This window comes from Antedon mediterranea, chromosome 5 (assembly GCF_964355755.1).
Source record: "Antedon mediterranea chromosome 5, ecAntMedi1.1, whole genome shotgun sequence".
Lineage (NCBI taxonomy): Eukaryota > Metazoa > Echinodermata > Crinoidea > Comatulida > Antedonidae > Antedon > Antedon mediterranea.
The window spans coordinates 10,179,480-10,195,894 of NC_092674.1; the positions used below are offsets into that span (position 1 = coordinate 10,179,480).

The 16,415-nt window shown below is 34.6% G+C and overlaps 1 protein-coding gene across 1 annotated transcript in view; it reads right to left on the reverse strand.

Moving 5' to 3' along the window:
* LOC140049248 (DNA repair protein RAD50.L-like) overlaps positions 1–13,619 on the reverse strand; it is a 29,036-nt gene extending 15,417 nt beyond the window's left edge. The window contains exons 1-17 of the mRNA XM_072094093.1: positions 13,551–13,619; positions 12,613–12,798; positions 10,275–10,358; positions 9,769–9,870; positions 8,905–8,967; positions 8,363–8,404; positions 7,946–8,019; positions 6,948–7,053; positions 6,083–6,151; positions 5,490–5,579; positions 4,967–5,027; positions 4,508–4,585; positions 4,053–4,129; positions 3,366–3,467; positions 1,174–1,243; positions 978–1,078; positions 338–442 (exon numbers count right to left, since the gene is read on the reverse strand). Of these exons, the coding sequence (XP_071950194.1) occupies positions 338–442; positions 978–1,078; positions 1,174–1,243; positions 3,366–3,467; positions 4,053–4,129; positions 4,508–4,585; positions 4,967–5,027; positions 5,490–5,579; positions 6,083–6,151; positions 6,948–7,053; positions 7,946–8,019; positions 8,363–8,404; positions 8,905–8,967; positions 9,769–9,870; positions 10,275–10,358; positions 12,613–12,741 (1,353 nt within the window). The 5' untranslated portion in view covers positions 12,742–12,798; positions 13,551–13,619. The remainder of the gene's footprint in view (positions 1–337; positions 443–977; positions 1,079–1,173; positions 1,244–3,365; positions 3,468–4,052; positions 4,130–4,507; positions 4,586–4,966; positions 5,028–5,489; positions 5,580–6,082; positions 6,152–6,947; positions 7,054–7,945; positions 8,020–8,362; positions 8,405–8,904; positions 8,968–9,768; positions 9,871–10,274; positions 10,359–12,612; positions 12,799–13,550) is intronic.
* Between the last annotated feature and the right edge of the window lie 2,796 nt (positions 13,620–16,415).

A 16,415-nucleotide genomic window follows, 5' to 3' on the forward strand; every position in this document is an offset into this window, starting at 1 on the left:
TTATACTACTTCTAAATACTCACACATGTGGTACAAATGCAACAAAATGTAATAAATATCTCCAGGCACAATCTTTCCGACTTACACTCTCTCAAGTATTCAAACACTAGTGTGTTGCAGTGTAATATAATCACAGATTCAAAAACTTATTTGAGATAAGCATTGTGCAAATGTATTGCTGGGTTACATAATGTAATCTTTACAGGCAATGTTGACACCTGTAAAGATTACAGACTTGTTTCAATGTCACATTTGAACCAAGGTATCAATTTTTTTAAATATTTTACATTTTGTAAGATTTTAATCTGTGTGAATCAGAGCTAAATAAAATAACTACCATCATTTGTGTCTTCATCTTGTCTGTGCTCAGGAGGGTTGTACGGGTTGTTCTTATGTCATCCACCTCCATCTGAAGTGTTGCCTCCTCCTCCTCAAAAGATTCCTATCAGACAACAAAATATCAATACAAGATAATTATTAGAAATATAGGCAGCTAAAAAGAACTTATTCAATTCAACATAAAATCTTTTTTTTTTTCTTTTTTTTTATTAACCATATTTAATGAGGGTGATCCATCCAGTATTTGCTGATCATTTGGGACCCTCAGAACAGATACAATAAAAAAAAAGTAAAAGAAAAACAAAAACCAAAAAATAAAATTAATTACATAAGAATAGAAATCTGAAATATAAGAAAATTTGGAATATAGAAAATAACTGATATGTTAATTATCTATATAATAATCTACTATATTGTATTGTAAGACACAATTATGTGGACACAATGACATCATATCACTACCATATTTTTATCAAATTAGTTTGATAATGTAGACAGAGCTTAAGGGTTTTAGGTTCAATTCTTTGGCTTGGCAAAGTTTGACGATTTTTTCATGGTCGAAAAAAATGTCATTACCTAAGCATCATACAATATATATAAGCATTTGTTTGGTAATTAGCATTATTTGCCTAACATACCTTTCTTTGTTGTCTCTCATCGCTTTGGTTACTTATCATGTTTGTAAGTTCTGCCAGAAATCTATTCACATCTGCCATATCAAAGTCCGAATGACTGAAGCCTAAACCCAAAAAATGTTAAATAATAAATCAGATTTTACCTATAACAAGTTAAAGTAGCCAATATCTCTGTTAAAATAAAAAAAAAATTACTTACCAGCCATATTCAGACTTGATACAGTATGTTGTATTAGCTTATTTCTATCACCAATCTTTTTCTTTTGGTTCTAAACAGAGAAAATTAAATTATTATACAGTTGCACCTCTCTCATAAGTGGGCATCAATCATATATAATGGAAAATCATCAAATACCTGTTCTTCATATCTATCAGTATCTTTGGTACCTTTTGTAAGTGTTCACTTCCCATTAAGAACAACAATTCAAAAGCCGGCGATGGTTTTTTCTCTACCTATTCAGTGCATTTTGTGCCTCTTGCAATTGTGGACAGATACTTTTTGACTGGAAATTTTTATTTATGCATGCTTCTATATATAAATTTACGTATTGGGCAAAATTCGGTAAATCGCACGTTATTTCGAGAATGTTTTACTCGATGGTATATAAAGTTGGTTAGAATCTCGGTACTGATTTAAACCACCTGATGTAACCCTGTTTACTAATTAAATTGAGTTCGATAATTTGTTATTGACAATTAAAACGAATTTAGGTTCAACGATTTTCCCCCAATAGGGGTGTTTTTCGATCGTGGTATACACTGTCTAATGGATGTCCATCTTGAAAAATACCTGCACACAATAATACGAGGATACTTCACATTTTCCTATCTCCTCCTACGATAATTGTTTTTAATGGCTGAAAACCGGTTGAACAGCTCGAGTACAGCATCATAATGTTGAAGACAGGCCGATTTTCTTTAAAAAATACTATTTTGATAAATTTAATATACGTTTATACAAATGTATTGACTTGCGATGAATGGAACATTCCAATCTCTGTTCCACAATTCAAGTGTCTATTCCCTCAGGCGTCGTAAAGGCAAGTACTGTATACTCATAACAGAAATTTGATCCATTTTTTTTTCAATCTGTACTGCAGAGGTTGGATATAGATTTTTTTTAAACGGATAATGAACTAGTGTTTTCAGTCGCCGCATATTATGTACAAATCTTTATTATTGCAGTTAAACCACCCACATCATCACCCTTCCCTCACTGGCATGAGTAGCGTTGTAAAGCCAGTAGAGGATAGGCCTACGGTGCATCACATGCCCTAAACGCAGAACAACTTTGGTGGGTAGGGTAGGAACCAACTTAAAGTATGAATTGGCTCTAAGAAACAATTGAAAACCATTAGGCCTACTAATTAAGTTGAGTAGATAATTTAATATTTATTGACGATTAAATCGAATTTATGATTTGCCCCGAATAGAGGTGGTTTTCACAAATTGTTTTACATATATAAACATATCCACGTCGTAGTGATGTATCGTTACAATCCATGTACTGTACAGTTTCAATCGACTAGGACGGTGATAGTTTCAACAAAGTATTACATCGCAATGTTTTACTGTGTTTAGTGGTATATTATTTGTAAAACATGAAAACAATTTTAATTAACGAAATATTAAAATATTTCGTTACTAAATGGATAAAGAATATATTTAAAAATTTTTCTTCTTTGCACCCATCCTCTTCCCCATCCCTCAACCCTTATTAAGTTTGTTTAAATTTGACTTAAACAATTGCTCTCATTTTGTGATAAGTTTCTCCCTCGAAAGTAATTCCCAGGGTGCTAATTTTAGTTGACTACATAAATCATTGTGTCTATTTATTCGTTTCTGTAAACGACAATGTATTGTAGTTCTGCGGTACGTACATTTGAAATCGCCAGTTTTGTTACGCTGAAATTACTGTGTATTCGAGAACCATCTGTGGGCACAACCTAGATGGTACGCGAGCGAAGCGAGCGTACCATCTAGTTTGTATAATTTACCTTTCATAAGTTTGCTATAGTGAGTATTTGTATGCGATTGTAACTATTGTTTTATAGCTGCACTGTGCTTTTTTATTTTTATTAAATTTTATTTTATGTCTTTTGGCACATGTGGCCAAGAATTGCCAATAGCGAATTAATCACTGTCCTATCAGGTGGTAATGATACGGGGGATATTTTGTAAACCGTTTCACCAGGTTAACCCCCTACTTGTCTTGAATGATGAACTGGTTTCTTTAAAGTGCACATGGGTACACTACGATTTATAGTCCTTATCCGAGAAGACCCATGCCAATACTGTTGGCTCTTTAGGTAGGTAACCAGCACACACTTGGCCATTTTTAACATATTTGGTTAAGAAAATTAATAACAATTTTATAAAATATATATCTACCTCTGCCTCTTGCTCTAACTTGCCCTGGGCAACCATTTGACGTGATTTCCCGTCAGTGAGATTTTGTAAATATGTTGTCTGTCTACTCATTCTCTTTTCACTCTGAAAGCAAAAACAAAATTGAAAATAAACATTCAAAATTATGGTCATAACAAAGAATTATTGTAAAGCTCTAAAGCTCTGCCTACACTAGTTTGACCAAAAAAGTGTAATGTGCCCAAATATGGTAGTGATATGCCCAAATATGGTAGTCATCATGTCCATATATGGGCACATCACAGTTTTTTTGTCACATAAAGTTTGATTGTATAGACAGAGCTTAAGAAGCATTGTAGAAAGACACAAAGAAGCTTTGGATTTGCAACAAACGGTGACTAAACTACGTCATGTTACAGTAGTTCATTGTGCGCAGGCAGGAATAACGGGACTAAGTCCTCTCTCTCCACCTCGACAAAGGTTTGATGGTTCCTAGATCCAGACGAAGAATGACGACACATCAATTGGCCTGATTTAAGTTGATCGTCAGTCATCACTAATCACAAGCTCTCTATTATGGAATTTGGGTTACACCTCACAAGAAAATTTGTATTATGAATCTAGAGGAATCTGACTCTTGAAACATGAACTTTGCAGATGCTTATTTTTCTTTCATAATTAGTCATATCATATTTTAGGACCAGGCCTTACCTGCTTTAGGCTTTCAGCTTTTTCAACGACTTTAGATTTGTGTTCTCGAATCATTGCTTTTAATTCTTCCGTTGTCACTATAAAAATAAATACTCCATTTTATCTAAAAATTACTCTGCAAAGACTTACTAATGGAGAGGGTGTCAGCCATGAAGCAGCTATGTATTATAACACCACTGCCTTAAGCATTCAACCATCAACCTTACAGTTCTTTTAATGGCAAGGGACCTACAACCCAAAGCACTATAAATTTTCTTTTTCGTCGATAGCAATTGGAATGCCTCAAAGGAATCCTAGATACATTTTTATGTGTATTTGCTAAAACTTGCTAAAAGACATGTAATAAAATATTCATGAACAAATTTACATAAGTTACTCTTAAAATGGTGTTCTACAGATGCTGATAGTGATGCACATTTTAACTTACTACAGTATCTCTACAACTTATAACTTACCGTCGAAAATCTCCTCCAAACTTTCTTCTATTTCTCTTCGACTTCTTACAATATGTTCTTTGTCGCTTTTCAGTTTTGCTAACAAATTAAAATATATTAATTATACCAATAAATTACAATACTGTGGATTAAAGATGAATTGAAATATAATTTAGAAACGTACAGTAATATTTTATACAGTAGAGCCCTTAAGAGGGCACTTTCGGGACCCAAAAAGTGTCCCCTTACTAGGAGTGTCTTCTAAGCAGGGGTTAGTTGTTAAAAAATGATAAGTGTTCCTTTAATAGAAGTACACCTTGCATATAAAAAGGGTTAGGTTGGATACTCCTAGTTCATATCATGAGAAAGTGTCCCCTTAATAGAGGTGCCAGAATAGGGATGTTGAAAAAGAAAGGCTCTACTGTACCTGTGATTCTTTAGACTGAAAGCCTGATTGGCTAAAATATAAAGTATACTCACCAACTTTGCTTTCCAGGTTGGCTATATCACCTTGTTTACTGATAATCATTTTCTGTCTTTCCTAGATGATTTTATTACAATAAATAAATGATGAAATGAATTTAAAATAGTAAACAATTAGATTTACTAAAAATGATTGACTTTAATATTTAATAGAGTCTAATACAAACATTTCACATCGCTATACTTTGTATATATTTTGTGCTTTATACAGTAGTAGTACGAAATCTCTGTGGACTCGATGTTACACCTACAACTTTCAATTCAAGGGTGTTGAGTTGCTTTCAAACGGTGCTCATTTGTTCATGACGACGACGGCAGTGATGAAACCCCTTTTCTTCCGAAAGATAGTTTCTTTAAAGTGCACAGTCATATATACAATGAACAGTTTAAGTCTTATAGAAGAAGATTTGAATCTATTTTAAAAATTGTAATTGGTTATATACAATAATAAAATGTAAAATTATATATTATATAGGAAGTATCAATTCCATTTTTGTTAATGATATTTCATTTGTATTACCTCAATAGGTGTCAACTTATTAGCAATCTGGGTAACTGTGTCCTTTGACACCTCCATCCGTGTGTTCATGTCTTCAAGGTCTTTTTCCAGCTAAAAAGAAACATAAAAAATTCCAGTTCCTTTAAATGGTTTAGAGTGTGCCTAACCTACAAACTGCCATATAGATTAAGTTGTATTCCATCACAATGCTACAGTCACTACAATATATATGTGGCAATGTGTAGACCTTCCCAACATAATTGAGTAGGTACAGTACCATGATTCATCATCTCACAAAGACGCTCATAGCTTGGTTCTCACTAGTGAAGCAACGTAACACAACCTACGTAAATCCCCTTCCAATAATTGTGCTCGCCCCCACCTGCGTAAAATCAAACCTGCGATGTTTGCAGCACTGTCGCGTCGTCAGTTTCCACTTGTGATTATGCAATACATCACTTGGCATCAATACTTTGCTTTGCGTCGCTAGTGGGAACCACGCTGTAACTGTGTTTCTCCACCTAGATTGATTAGCCTATTATATACCCAATTGGTAACAGTCAATTATTTAAATTTAATCGGTATAAATTTTTTTTTATTTTAAGTTAACCTACTTGAACTGATCTGTCCTTGTTCTCTTTTAGATACTTTAATTCTGCTTTGAATTGTTTCACATCATCTGACTGTAAAATACAAATATTAATATTCAAATAACATGGTAGGATTCCTGCTTCATGCATTAGGCTTTAGTACTTCATTTTACAATTTTAGAAATCAGTGCTTGCAGAATCAGTTGCCCGAGGTGCCATGGCAACCAAAAATGATGGTGGGCAAATAAACTTTAAAACATCCATCCAGACATTTTTTTTAATACGAATCATACTAGTTTAAGGTGAAGAAATTTGGGTTATTTGCATACGTTGAGTGTGGTTTGGCAAAATCGTCTGAAATAATTTTTGTCATTCAGATTTTAATTTTGCATTTTAACCTTTCTTGTGTGTATGGTTGTTGTGGCTTATTTTTTTTAGGATTCTTGGGTGGGCTTCCTTTCGAAATAAATGCTGTAAATTGTTTGTACTGCTATTGCAATAATGTAAGTTTCTGACATTCCCTGCCAAATACTTGCCAAGGAAGCAGACAAGAAGATACAAGATACAATCAAAGTACCATTTGGAAAGCAGTACATTGTACAATAAATAGGCTTGATTGTGTAGGGTTGTAAGGTACTTAATATATTGATATAATATGAAAAACAGGATAATACACATTTCTATTCCATTCACGTTCAAATACAGTCTATCTCGAAAGGAAGGCCATACAATATAAAAAATAAGCCCAATTTGAGATGGGGTTCTTTTTTAGATTACTTTGCAAACCAAAGAAGGGGGATTTTTTCCGGGATGGGCATCTTCTCAAAAAGACTCCATTTTATGGTATGTATTTTTAGTATAGTGAATTTCAATTAAACTGTATACTTACTTGACTCTTCTGGACTTTTTTAATGCTGTCCAGAGCCTTGATGTACCTAGTTGCTGCGAAAATCTCATCAAACTTTGTCTTCACAACCTTTCCCTCACCAAGAGGCCTAACATAAAATAACATTCAGAAAATCAATGCAAAAATCAAGTATTATGGTATACAAATAATATACTGAAGGCACTCAGAAACTGAGTGAAGTACTTGGATAAATATATCAGGGAAAACATTATTCAAAGAGAGAGGCTCACTACTTGATATTTTGGTCCATGTTAAAAAAATACAGAGGGTGTGCTATTTCATATCTCGTATGTGACGTGACCAATATATGAATTTCCATAAAATCAATAGGCATGTTCTGTGTATACCTATTAACACCCAAAAATTCAGGACAATAACTTAAAAATTGTGGAAATCATGCTAACAAACAAAGCAAGTACTTATACTTTTTTTTTCAAGTAATATAATGTTTATGAGTTGAATATGGAGAATATTTTAATGAGATTGTATCCACTGATTTGAATAGGACAGTTTAAGGCTTTCAACAAATGGCACTAGAATATATGACTGTGCAATGCCAGCTGAAACCAAACCATAAAAAATAAACAAATAATTAGCTTTTTCTTTTTCTTAAAAACTGACAAGCAAAAAAGGGTTATTTGGGAACTTTCCACACAACATGTGACATTAGTGGCATACAAACCAATTATTATCACGAACCAATGCATTTGTTACCAAATCACAAACAGGGACATTGCGAGTTGTAAAAACAAGTTTGTGGCTCAGTGTATTAGGCACTGGACTCGATTTTTACGCTCGTCGCATTGCTTGTGTCCTTAGGCAAGACATTTTCCTTATGTTTGCCTCTCATCCCGGTGTACAAAATGGATACATGATATGTGTTTGATCAAAAAAAGGCCGGAGTAATAACGTGAACTGCTTAGAGGCTTTAGGCATTGAGCGCTGTATAAGAATGATATTATTATTTTAAAGATACTTACCAATTAGAGTCTTCTTGATGACAAAATATAACGTTGTTAAGAACTGCTTTGGACACTCCTAAAGACCTTTCCATCTGGTAATGGGAAACCAAATAATTTCCATAAACATTTAATTAAACGTATGCAAACCTTTCTGTTAATTTACATAATTTTACTTAGTTAATAGTATGATTTACTAATTCAAATAATCATAAGACGTTAATTTGCATAAACAAATTTAAATCATTCTATCAAGGTCTCTGTTAATTTACATAAACACTTTAAATAATAATTTGAATAAACGAATCTAAATTATCCTATGCCAACAGGCTTTAATTAATTTAAATAATCCTAAGATGTTAATTTGCATAAACAAATTTAAATAGTCATTTTCTGTGAATTTGCAAAAATAAATAAATAATCCTACTATACACCAACCTCTCTGTTGAGTTCAAGACACTTTGAACTTGTGCTTATTCTCTGAAATGAAGATAAATTGATTAAAGCGTATACTGTTATACTATCCCACTGAGGGCGCTGTTCAATGGTACCACATTAAGGGTGTATTTGTAAATGCTTTTATGTAGTTTGTTGGGGTTTTTTTTTTGCATTTCACCATGTAATTCAGTCAATTAGCTACAAATTGGTAGTTTGTATATTCTTATATATTTTTTAGGCACATGTGGGCAAGGATTAATCCTCCAGATACAGGGGCTATTTTGTGAACCGGGGTAACTCCCTACTTGTCTCGAATGATGAACTTGGTACTTTAAAATGTGTACACCAGACCTACAGATTATAGTCCTTATCCGAGAAGACTTGTTCCACCAGAACTAGGAGCGAGTCGGCATCGAACCGGGTCAATAGTGTTGCCTCTTTAGGAAGCACTGTCTTAAGTGCTAAGCCATTTGACACTCTCACTTTATAATGAATACAGTATACAATTGCTTGCTAGAGATTCAATCATGAATTAGCCTTACTTGTCCATGTTTGGTGAATCTAAATATGGTACCTTCAACCGTTTTGAACTCAACTTTGTTTGGCTGCAAAATTAATTGGTTCAAAAGTAATAAATAAATAATAATAATAAATATAGCATGAGAAATTGAGGTGAGCTATTTTTTTCTATGCTTCAAACTTGCATCAAATTTTTACTAAATGAATGTTGTTTTGAGAGCAATTAAAGACAAACCTATATATTTTATTTCAAAATGTTGCTATAATTGACCAGATCATTAAGCAATGCTTTGACAGGTTGTGTTCTGGATAGGAGACCGTCTGGGAATCACGTTGGGTGCTGTATATACCGCTACTCTACTCAGTCATAAACAGTGTGTGTACATGTGCATTATGCATGTATTTTGTACATAAAGTAACTGTTATACCTGTGGGCTAGCAGCGGTGGTCGCAGGACTACTTGAATGGGGTTGCCCAAAGAGTCCAGATACAGTAAGTGCTAACTGCCGATACATTGTGCACGGTATTGGTGTGACTCTAGTGGTTAAATTTTACGATGCACTTACAAATATTCTCTTCCAGTCTTGGACTTCTATTTTATTTATTTTTATTACATTTATAGAGGGTGACCCTAAACAGCGTATGCTGACAATCAAGGGGCCCTCTTGATTAGTGACAGTGTGTATAACCTTATGTGGATATTGTATACGATGAAATGGGATCTAAATTCCAATTTAGTGGCAGAAAAAAACATTTAGTATAAAATTAAGCGTGTTGCTCGGGCCACTAGGGCAACATCCCTGCATCCGCCCCTGGCTAGATATACAATTGAATATTTGAGTGCTGGTTATTCCCCTTTTTTTCCACATTTTTTGCTACATCCTTACCTTCTGTGTAGCAATCATGTTTCGTGTCACAACCATTGGTTTATTAGCAATATCATTGATTCTTATCTTCACTTGTCCTTTCACTTCCAATTCATCTGCCACCTGCATGTAAATAAGTTGCTTTAAATATTAAGTAAATTTAGTTTGCATACACGATGCTACACAAAGGTCACTAGTAAGTGAAATCAGTAAGCAGCCAGTCGAATAAGTCCCACATTTGAGTAAGTGCCACAGTCGAGTAAGTGCCACAGTCAAATACATCTCACAGTTGTGCAAGTCCCACAGTCGAACAAGTCCCACAATCGAGTAAGTGCCCAGTCAAATAAGTGCCACAGTCGAATAAGTGTCACTAGTGCCACAGTTGATTAAGTGCCACAATTGATTAAGTGCCATTCAGTCAAGTACTGTTTTCAAATAAGAAAAACTTGAAACACAACAATAGCCAGTATTATAGCAGCTCTTGAAGGATCATATTGTAATGTATAGCTGTTTCTGTGAATATATACCTTTGGATCATGTACAAAGGCGCTTCCCTTCACACCTGGTGGCATATCTCCTGTTGCAGCATATCTTAGACTTTCAATAATGGTCTAATAAAAAAAGAAAAACACATTTTACTGTACAAAATATCCTAAATAATAAATTACATTAAAAGTATTTATAACAGAAAAACCAATGTGCATTTATACTAAGAAAACAATCCCTAAATATGTTTTCTGTTAGTATTCTTGATCAATTGATGTGACGGTTCAGTCTAATTACCGAAAACAACCGAAAATAACTGAAAACAACCACAAACAACCGTAAACAAACCAAAACAAAATTAAACAAGAAATATTTCTTACAAAAAACGCTGCTCGCTTATTGACGTAACAGTTTTAAAGATATATTGTCCCTCTGATAAATATTTTTTATTTCAAATTTGTCTCATTTTATTGTCACATAATAGTTATTTTACCTGAAAAAATGTAATTTAAAGCAAAAAATACTTAAATTGTCTGTCGTCAGACAATGGTATTTGAGTTATAATTAAATGTTTCTTTTCTTTTTTTATAATGTGAAATATTATTGTTTTGTTACAGAGTCTGTGTTTCATATCAGTCACTTTAGTTTATTTTATTGCTAAGGTCAAGTCTGGGGGTCACTTCATCATGCCTAGATACTTCATTCAAGTGTGAAGTATCATCTGATTATCCTTATATAATATCATGGGACTCATAAATACCACAAATGCTTTGGGATTTGTCATTCAACCGTTAGACTCTTTCCCAGACGTTTTTTGGTGGTACCTATAAATTACAGTCGAGTATGCATTTTAGCAAAACTGTCAACCTTAGATATATAACTGCTGCTTTACTTTCGGTTTCTTAATGAGTCATCCTCCTGGGACGTAGCGGGCTAAAGCAGCAGCGTGAAAAATCTAAATACCGAAAACAAAACATTAAACAAAATATATATATTTCAAATTACACAAACCAACAGTGGTGTTGGTAGTCTATGAGTGAGATACCTACCTGTATAGACTCTACATATGCCATTATTCCCAATATGGACACCCCTCGAAAGGAAAATGAAATAGTCCAGGCGCCGTAGCGGGCCGTACAAACGTCTCTCACGCATGACGTCATCGTCCTCATATTCCGAGATCCACGTGATCACGGCGAAGGGAGGCGGGAGGGATTGCTATACAGGTAGGTATCTCACTCATAGACTACCAACACCACTGTTGGTTTGTGTAGTCTATTTCGTGAGATCCCTACCTGTATAGACTCTACATATGGCAGAGTAGCACCGGCATCAGGAGGGCGCGATTATGATTAAACCCAAACTTACCCTATTTAGAAGGCCGACAAATAGCCGACGCTACGGTCGCCTGGGACGACACAACGTCCTGAAGGTAGCAAGATGAAAAAGTGGTCTGAGCTCTCCACCATGCTGCCGCTAAAATATCCAAAACGGGCACACCCCGAAATAACGCCCACGAAGCCACTGAGCCGCGCACCTCGTGCATATGAGCTGGCGGCGGCAAGCGTGAAGATGCATACGCTGACTTGATGGCGGAAACGACCCAACGGGCTATCGTATCCTTAGAGGCGGGGCCATGGGGTTTTGTTGTCGTCACAAACAGATGTGACACTCCGTTTCGTAAATGTTGCGTGCGATTAACATATGTCTGCATCGCACGCACTGGGCACCAAAGCCTACAAGGGGGGCTAGAGTGCGCCAAGGCCCACTCATCGGCGGTAATGAATTTCGCCGCAGGTCAGCGTATGCATATCTCGCAGGTTGCAGATTGGCTGCATTTGCGGCAGCGCGGGCACGCCAAATGGCGGTCCAGTTTCGTGGACGGGCGGGGCCCGCCACACACGGAACAGGCTGCGGCTTTACGAGCAGACATGGCTACAAACAATAAGGATACTGTTGATAGAAGCTTCCTTCACAAGAATGCTGCTAAACACAATAAAGTCCACAAAGGTATGCGTTACTAGCCAGGTGTCCTTTGTTATTGTTCTTTTAATTAGTTTTCCTTCAAGGTTTCAAGGTGACACGTCCGCTTTCCATGGAAAGTGAAAGGAATATGAGGACGATGTCATGCGTGAGAGACGTTTGTACGGCCCGCTGGACTATTCCATTTTCCTTTCGAGGGGTGTCCATATTGGGAATAATGGCATATGTAGAGTCTATACAGGTAGGGATCTCACGAAATAGACATATATATTTTGTTTAATGTCGCCCTCTACTGATGGGTGTTTCTAAAGTTTTCGGTAATTAGACTGACTGGATGTGACGTTCTTTGCAAGTCGACATGTTATTGTTATGTTCAATTTTAGTTTTTTTTCTTACCGTCTTCCCAGCACCGTTTTGACCAACAATAAGGGTGAGTGGGGTGTAGAACTCAATAACTTGCATGTCACCATCTTCCTGACCAAAACTTCTTATCCCCTGAATACTAAGTTTTTTGATTGAAGACATTACGTTTGTTTACATTTAGGTATTCCGATTTCTTACAATCGCAATAGGTGCCTTGCCCTAAAATGTTAAAAATATTATCAATCAATGCATTAGTTTATTTAAAAGGAAGCTTCAGTCCAACTGTACATTGATTGTCAAAATGTCATTGTTCGCAACTGCCTTTTCACCAAATTATTTATTAATAAAACTGACTGACTGTACTTTGTTTGAAAAATGTGTAATTTCACTCTTCCCTGATCTATTTTTTTTTTTTTTTTTAAACCATATTTAAATTTAATGAGGGTGATCCATCCAGCTATTGCTGATCATTAGGGACCCTCAGAGGTTCACAAGACAAACATATACACAAGATGCTCTACATAAACAAAGTCTTATTACAAGTCTTTGTTTGGGATCGGAGTTGAGTAATTTGGTCCTTAGAAAAAATCCTGACATAATGTCACGGGACTTTAACCCAAACAAAGCATCATAACCACCAAGCCACAACTCCACTATCAAACTTTATTATGTGACAAAATAACTAGGTTGATATTGTAGACAGAGCTTTAGTTACGCCTAGCCTAGACAGTTAGTAGGAGGCTTTTTCATTCTAATCGTCGGGTGGGAATTTCCCAGTCCGGCAGCAGCCAACCACCAAGTCGGATGCCATTCAGATTGCCTAGCCTAGCTAGATTCTCTAGGCTTAATAAGAAGCTGGGTAGTACTGCACGCCTCGCCCTAGCCAATGCAGTAACTATAACTACTACTGCAGTACACTCACTTCTTGAAATTAGCTTTTTATATGACAAATGTAAACTAAAACTGTTTACCTTTAATTAGTTTACCAAAGGTGAATGTGTTTATTTACTCCACATGTTTTCTTCGCGCGCGATCGACAGTACAATTCTTAAGCAAGTGGGTAGAGGGCGTCTTTCAAAACACAAACACTGAAAAGTCTGCTAAAATGAGTAGGCCTAGACTCTCTAATTAGACTTAACTTTAAATGCTTTTAAGTTCCAATAAAAAGAAATTCAGTAAGAAACTGCACATATTTGCCAAGTAAAAGAGAAATTATATAATAGGGTGGGGCGTTTTGCAATTTGTTTTAATATGAAAAAAAAATAATAATTATGATTTATTCTTTTAATTTTTATTCAGGCAAATTAAGATAACCTGATTAGTTTTAACATTCTTCTCAAGGGTGGCAATCCTGTTTACTCGACAAACAAGATGCTCTACATAAACAAAGTCTTTGTCAGTGGAATTGTGAAGATTTTATATGTAGTATATTTTTTTAATTAAAATTATGTTGAATTGAAAAATAGAATTAGAATAGAATTGCAGTACGGGCACAACTTATTGTTGAAACGGCGAACGTTTGTATTTATGTTAGGCTAGGCTTATACAAATGTTTTTTCTTCTTTCATGGGTTTGTCCCACTTTTATTGTCATATAATATATTCTTAATATACATACAATACTTACACTTTTTGGTAAAATGTTCCCCATATTTATATACTCAATACATTGAACAAAAAGACCGACAACAATCAACAAAAGAAAAGTTCGTCAGTTTAAAAAAAAGCCAGCTAACATTGAAAAATATATAAATAGTTTATATTGTTGTATTCAGTCAGTTAAATTTTTCCATTTGTGTTCAAATGTTTCCAGAGTCGCATTTTTTTATGAAAACATTTTTCTACATTATATTTCGATTTCTCAATACATATTAACAATTTGTAAAATAAATCCCTTTTCCTCCATTTAAACATTTGTAGATGATGAAATGGCAAGAAAAGATATTAAAATTGTTGCTTAAAATTGTTGCTTCGGCTATAAACTCAGAGTAGAAGGAATAATTAAATATATCATCTCTTTTACCAAGACAAAATGGATGAAGTTAATGAGATGAATACAACAGTTTGGAAACAATATATTTAGAATGACAGCAGCATGGAATGGATATTATGAGAACCGTAAGGTTAGAGTCCATACAATGTGCTAATGTTAGCCCTATTAGAGAACATTGTATGAACCAAACATCCGGGTCGCTCTGAGGTTTATGGGTCTACCCGTCCTTTTTTTCTGAACTTTAACTCCCATTCATTGAAACCCATTTCCTTTATTCTGCTAACAGGCACTGTGACAGGAATAGGCTTAATACCCGATAGAAGTGTAACTTGTGTCGTATACCTTAATTGGTGTTTTCTAATATACCTGGTCTTAGATAACCAATCAAATCAGGTTATGAGGCCTTTTACCCGCTCTATTTTGCCTGTGAAGGAAATATAGTATTTCTGAAAAGATCGTACATGAAGTCATTACTCCCAAATACTTCCTTATTGTGTTACCACACCCGCGACAAGTGTTAAATAATTTAATACACATCTAATTGCAAATCCAGATGATATCATACGATTATGGATTGGGTCTCTGTAGTTCAATCAGTGCAATAACTTTTACGAGTCACATACACACACAGTTCGGATGATTCGTCGCTGGTTTTGATATCATTTTTTGTTTCACATAGGCTATATTACGTATAAAAAGCACTTAACTAGAACATCTTATTTGATAAGCTCCGTTAATGTGGAAACTAAAAAAAAAACTTTTAATGCATGAACATCCAGGACATTACATACCAAGGAAGAGTGAAATACATAGACAAAAACCATGAAGTACATTTTAATTACAGAAAAATATTTAGATTAGTATTCTTTTATTTGGTGGTGAAGACCCGACCGCCCTTTCTTGTGGCATCGGTATATGGGATAATACTTTTCCGTTTATTACCGTATACTTAAACGAAGGTCTCGTATAGGAAGCCATACAACCGGGTATTCCTCGTTTCCAGAAAAACTTAAACCACCAACATATAAATCTAAACAACTATTAATCCCAAAGAATTCTTTATGATATGATAAAATAAATAAAAATTAAAATGTCACGTATATAATTGAAGGTACGTGGCATTTGAGTCGTTGGCACATACATTACAGAGAATTACTGCATATAATATACTGTACATTCATAATAAATAAAAGTGCACACAGTAGTAGCAACGAATTTAATTTATCTTTGGAATTTTGAGTTAAATGAATGAATATAACTAACAAACAAGCAAGTTTGCTAAATTGTTATTTAAAAATCAAAATTATGAATTTATTGTCGATGGATGGATGGCAATTTACTTATCATGAAACTATGCACCGTGACAGTAATTGAGGTGATTCATTTTTAATTCTTCTTAGAAACTCACAAACCTCATTTTTTATTGATGAAGAAATAAAAGTGGTTCGAACCTACATAAGACAACAAAAAAAACTAACTATGCCTGTAAGTTATGTACTGCCAGTCTGTGCACCTTCATTTCAACATTTATTTCAACAAAAATCACAAACATCAACAAATGTATAAAACAAAACAACAAAGTATCATTTGGTCGAGGAACGACGTAGGGACTCAAATATGTCCGTCATTGATTTAAACAAACTACGATTATGGCATTCCATCAACAGTAAATTTAAATAACTAATAACGAAAATAAGGCAAAACTTTTACTTTAAAGTTTCAAAATATCAAAAGTAAAAGAACTATTAACGAAACAACTAAAAACAAATAAATGAGGAAAAACTTTGACCTTTAACTAAAAAATTAGTTTACATCTGCAATATGACATTCCATCAACAGTGAAA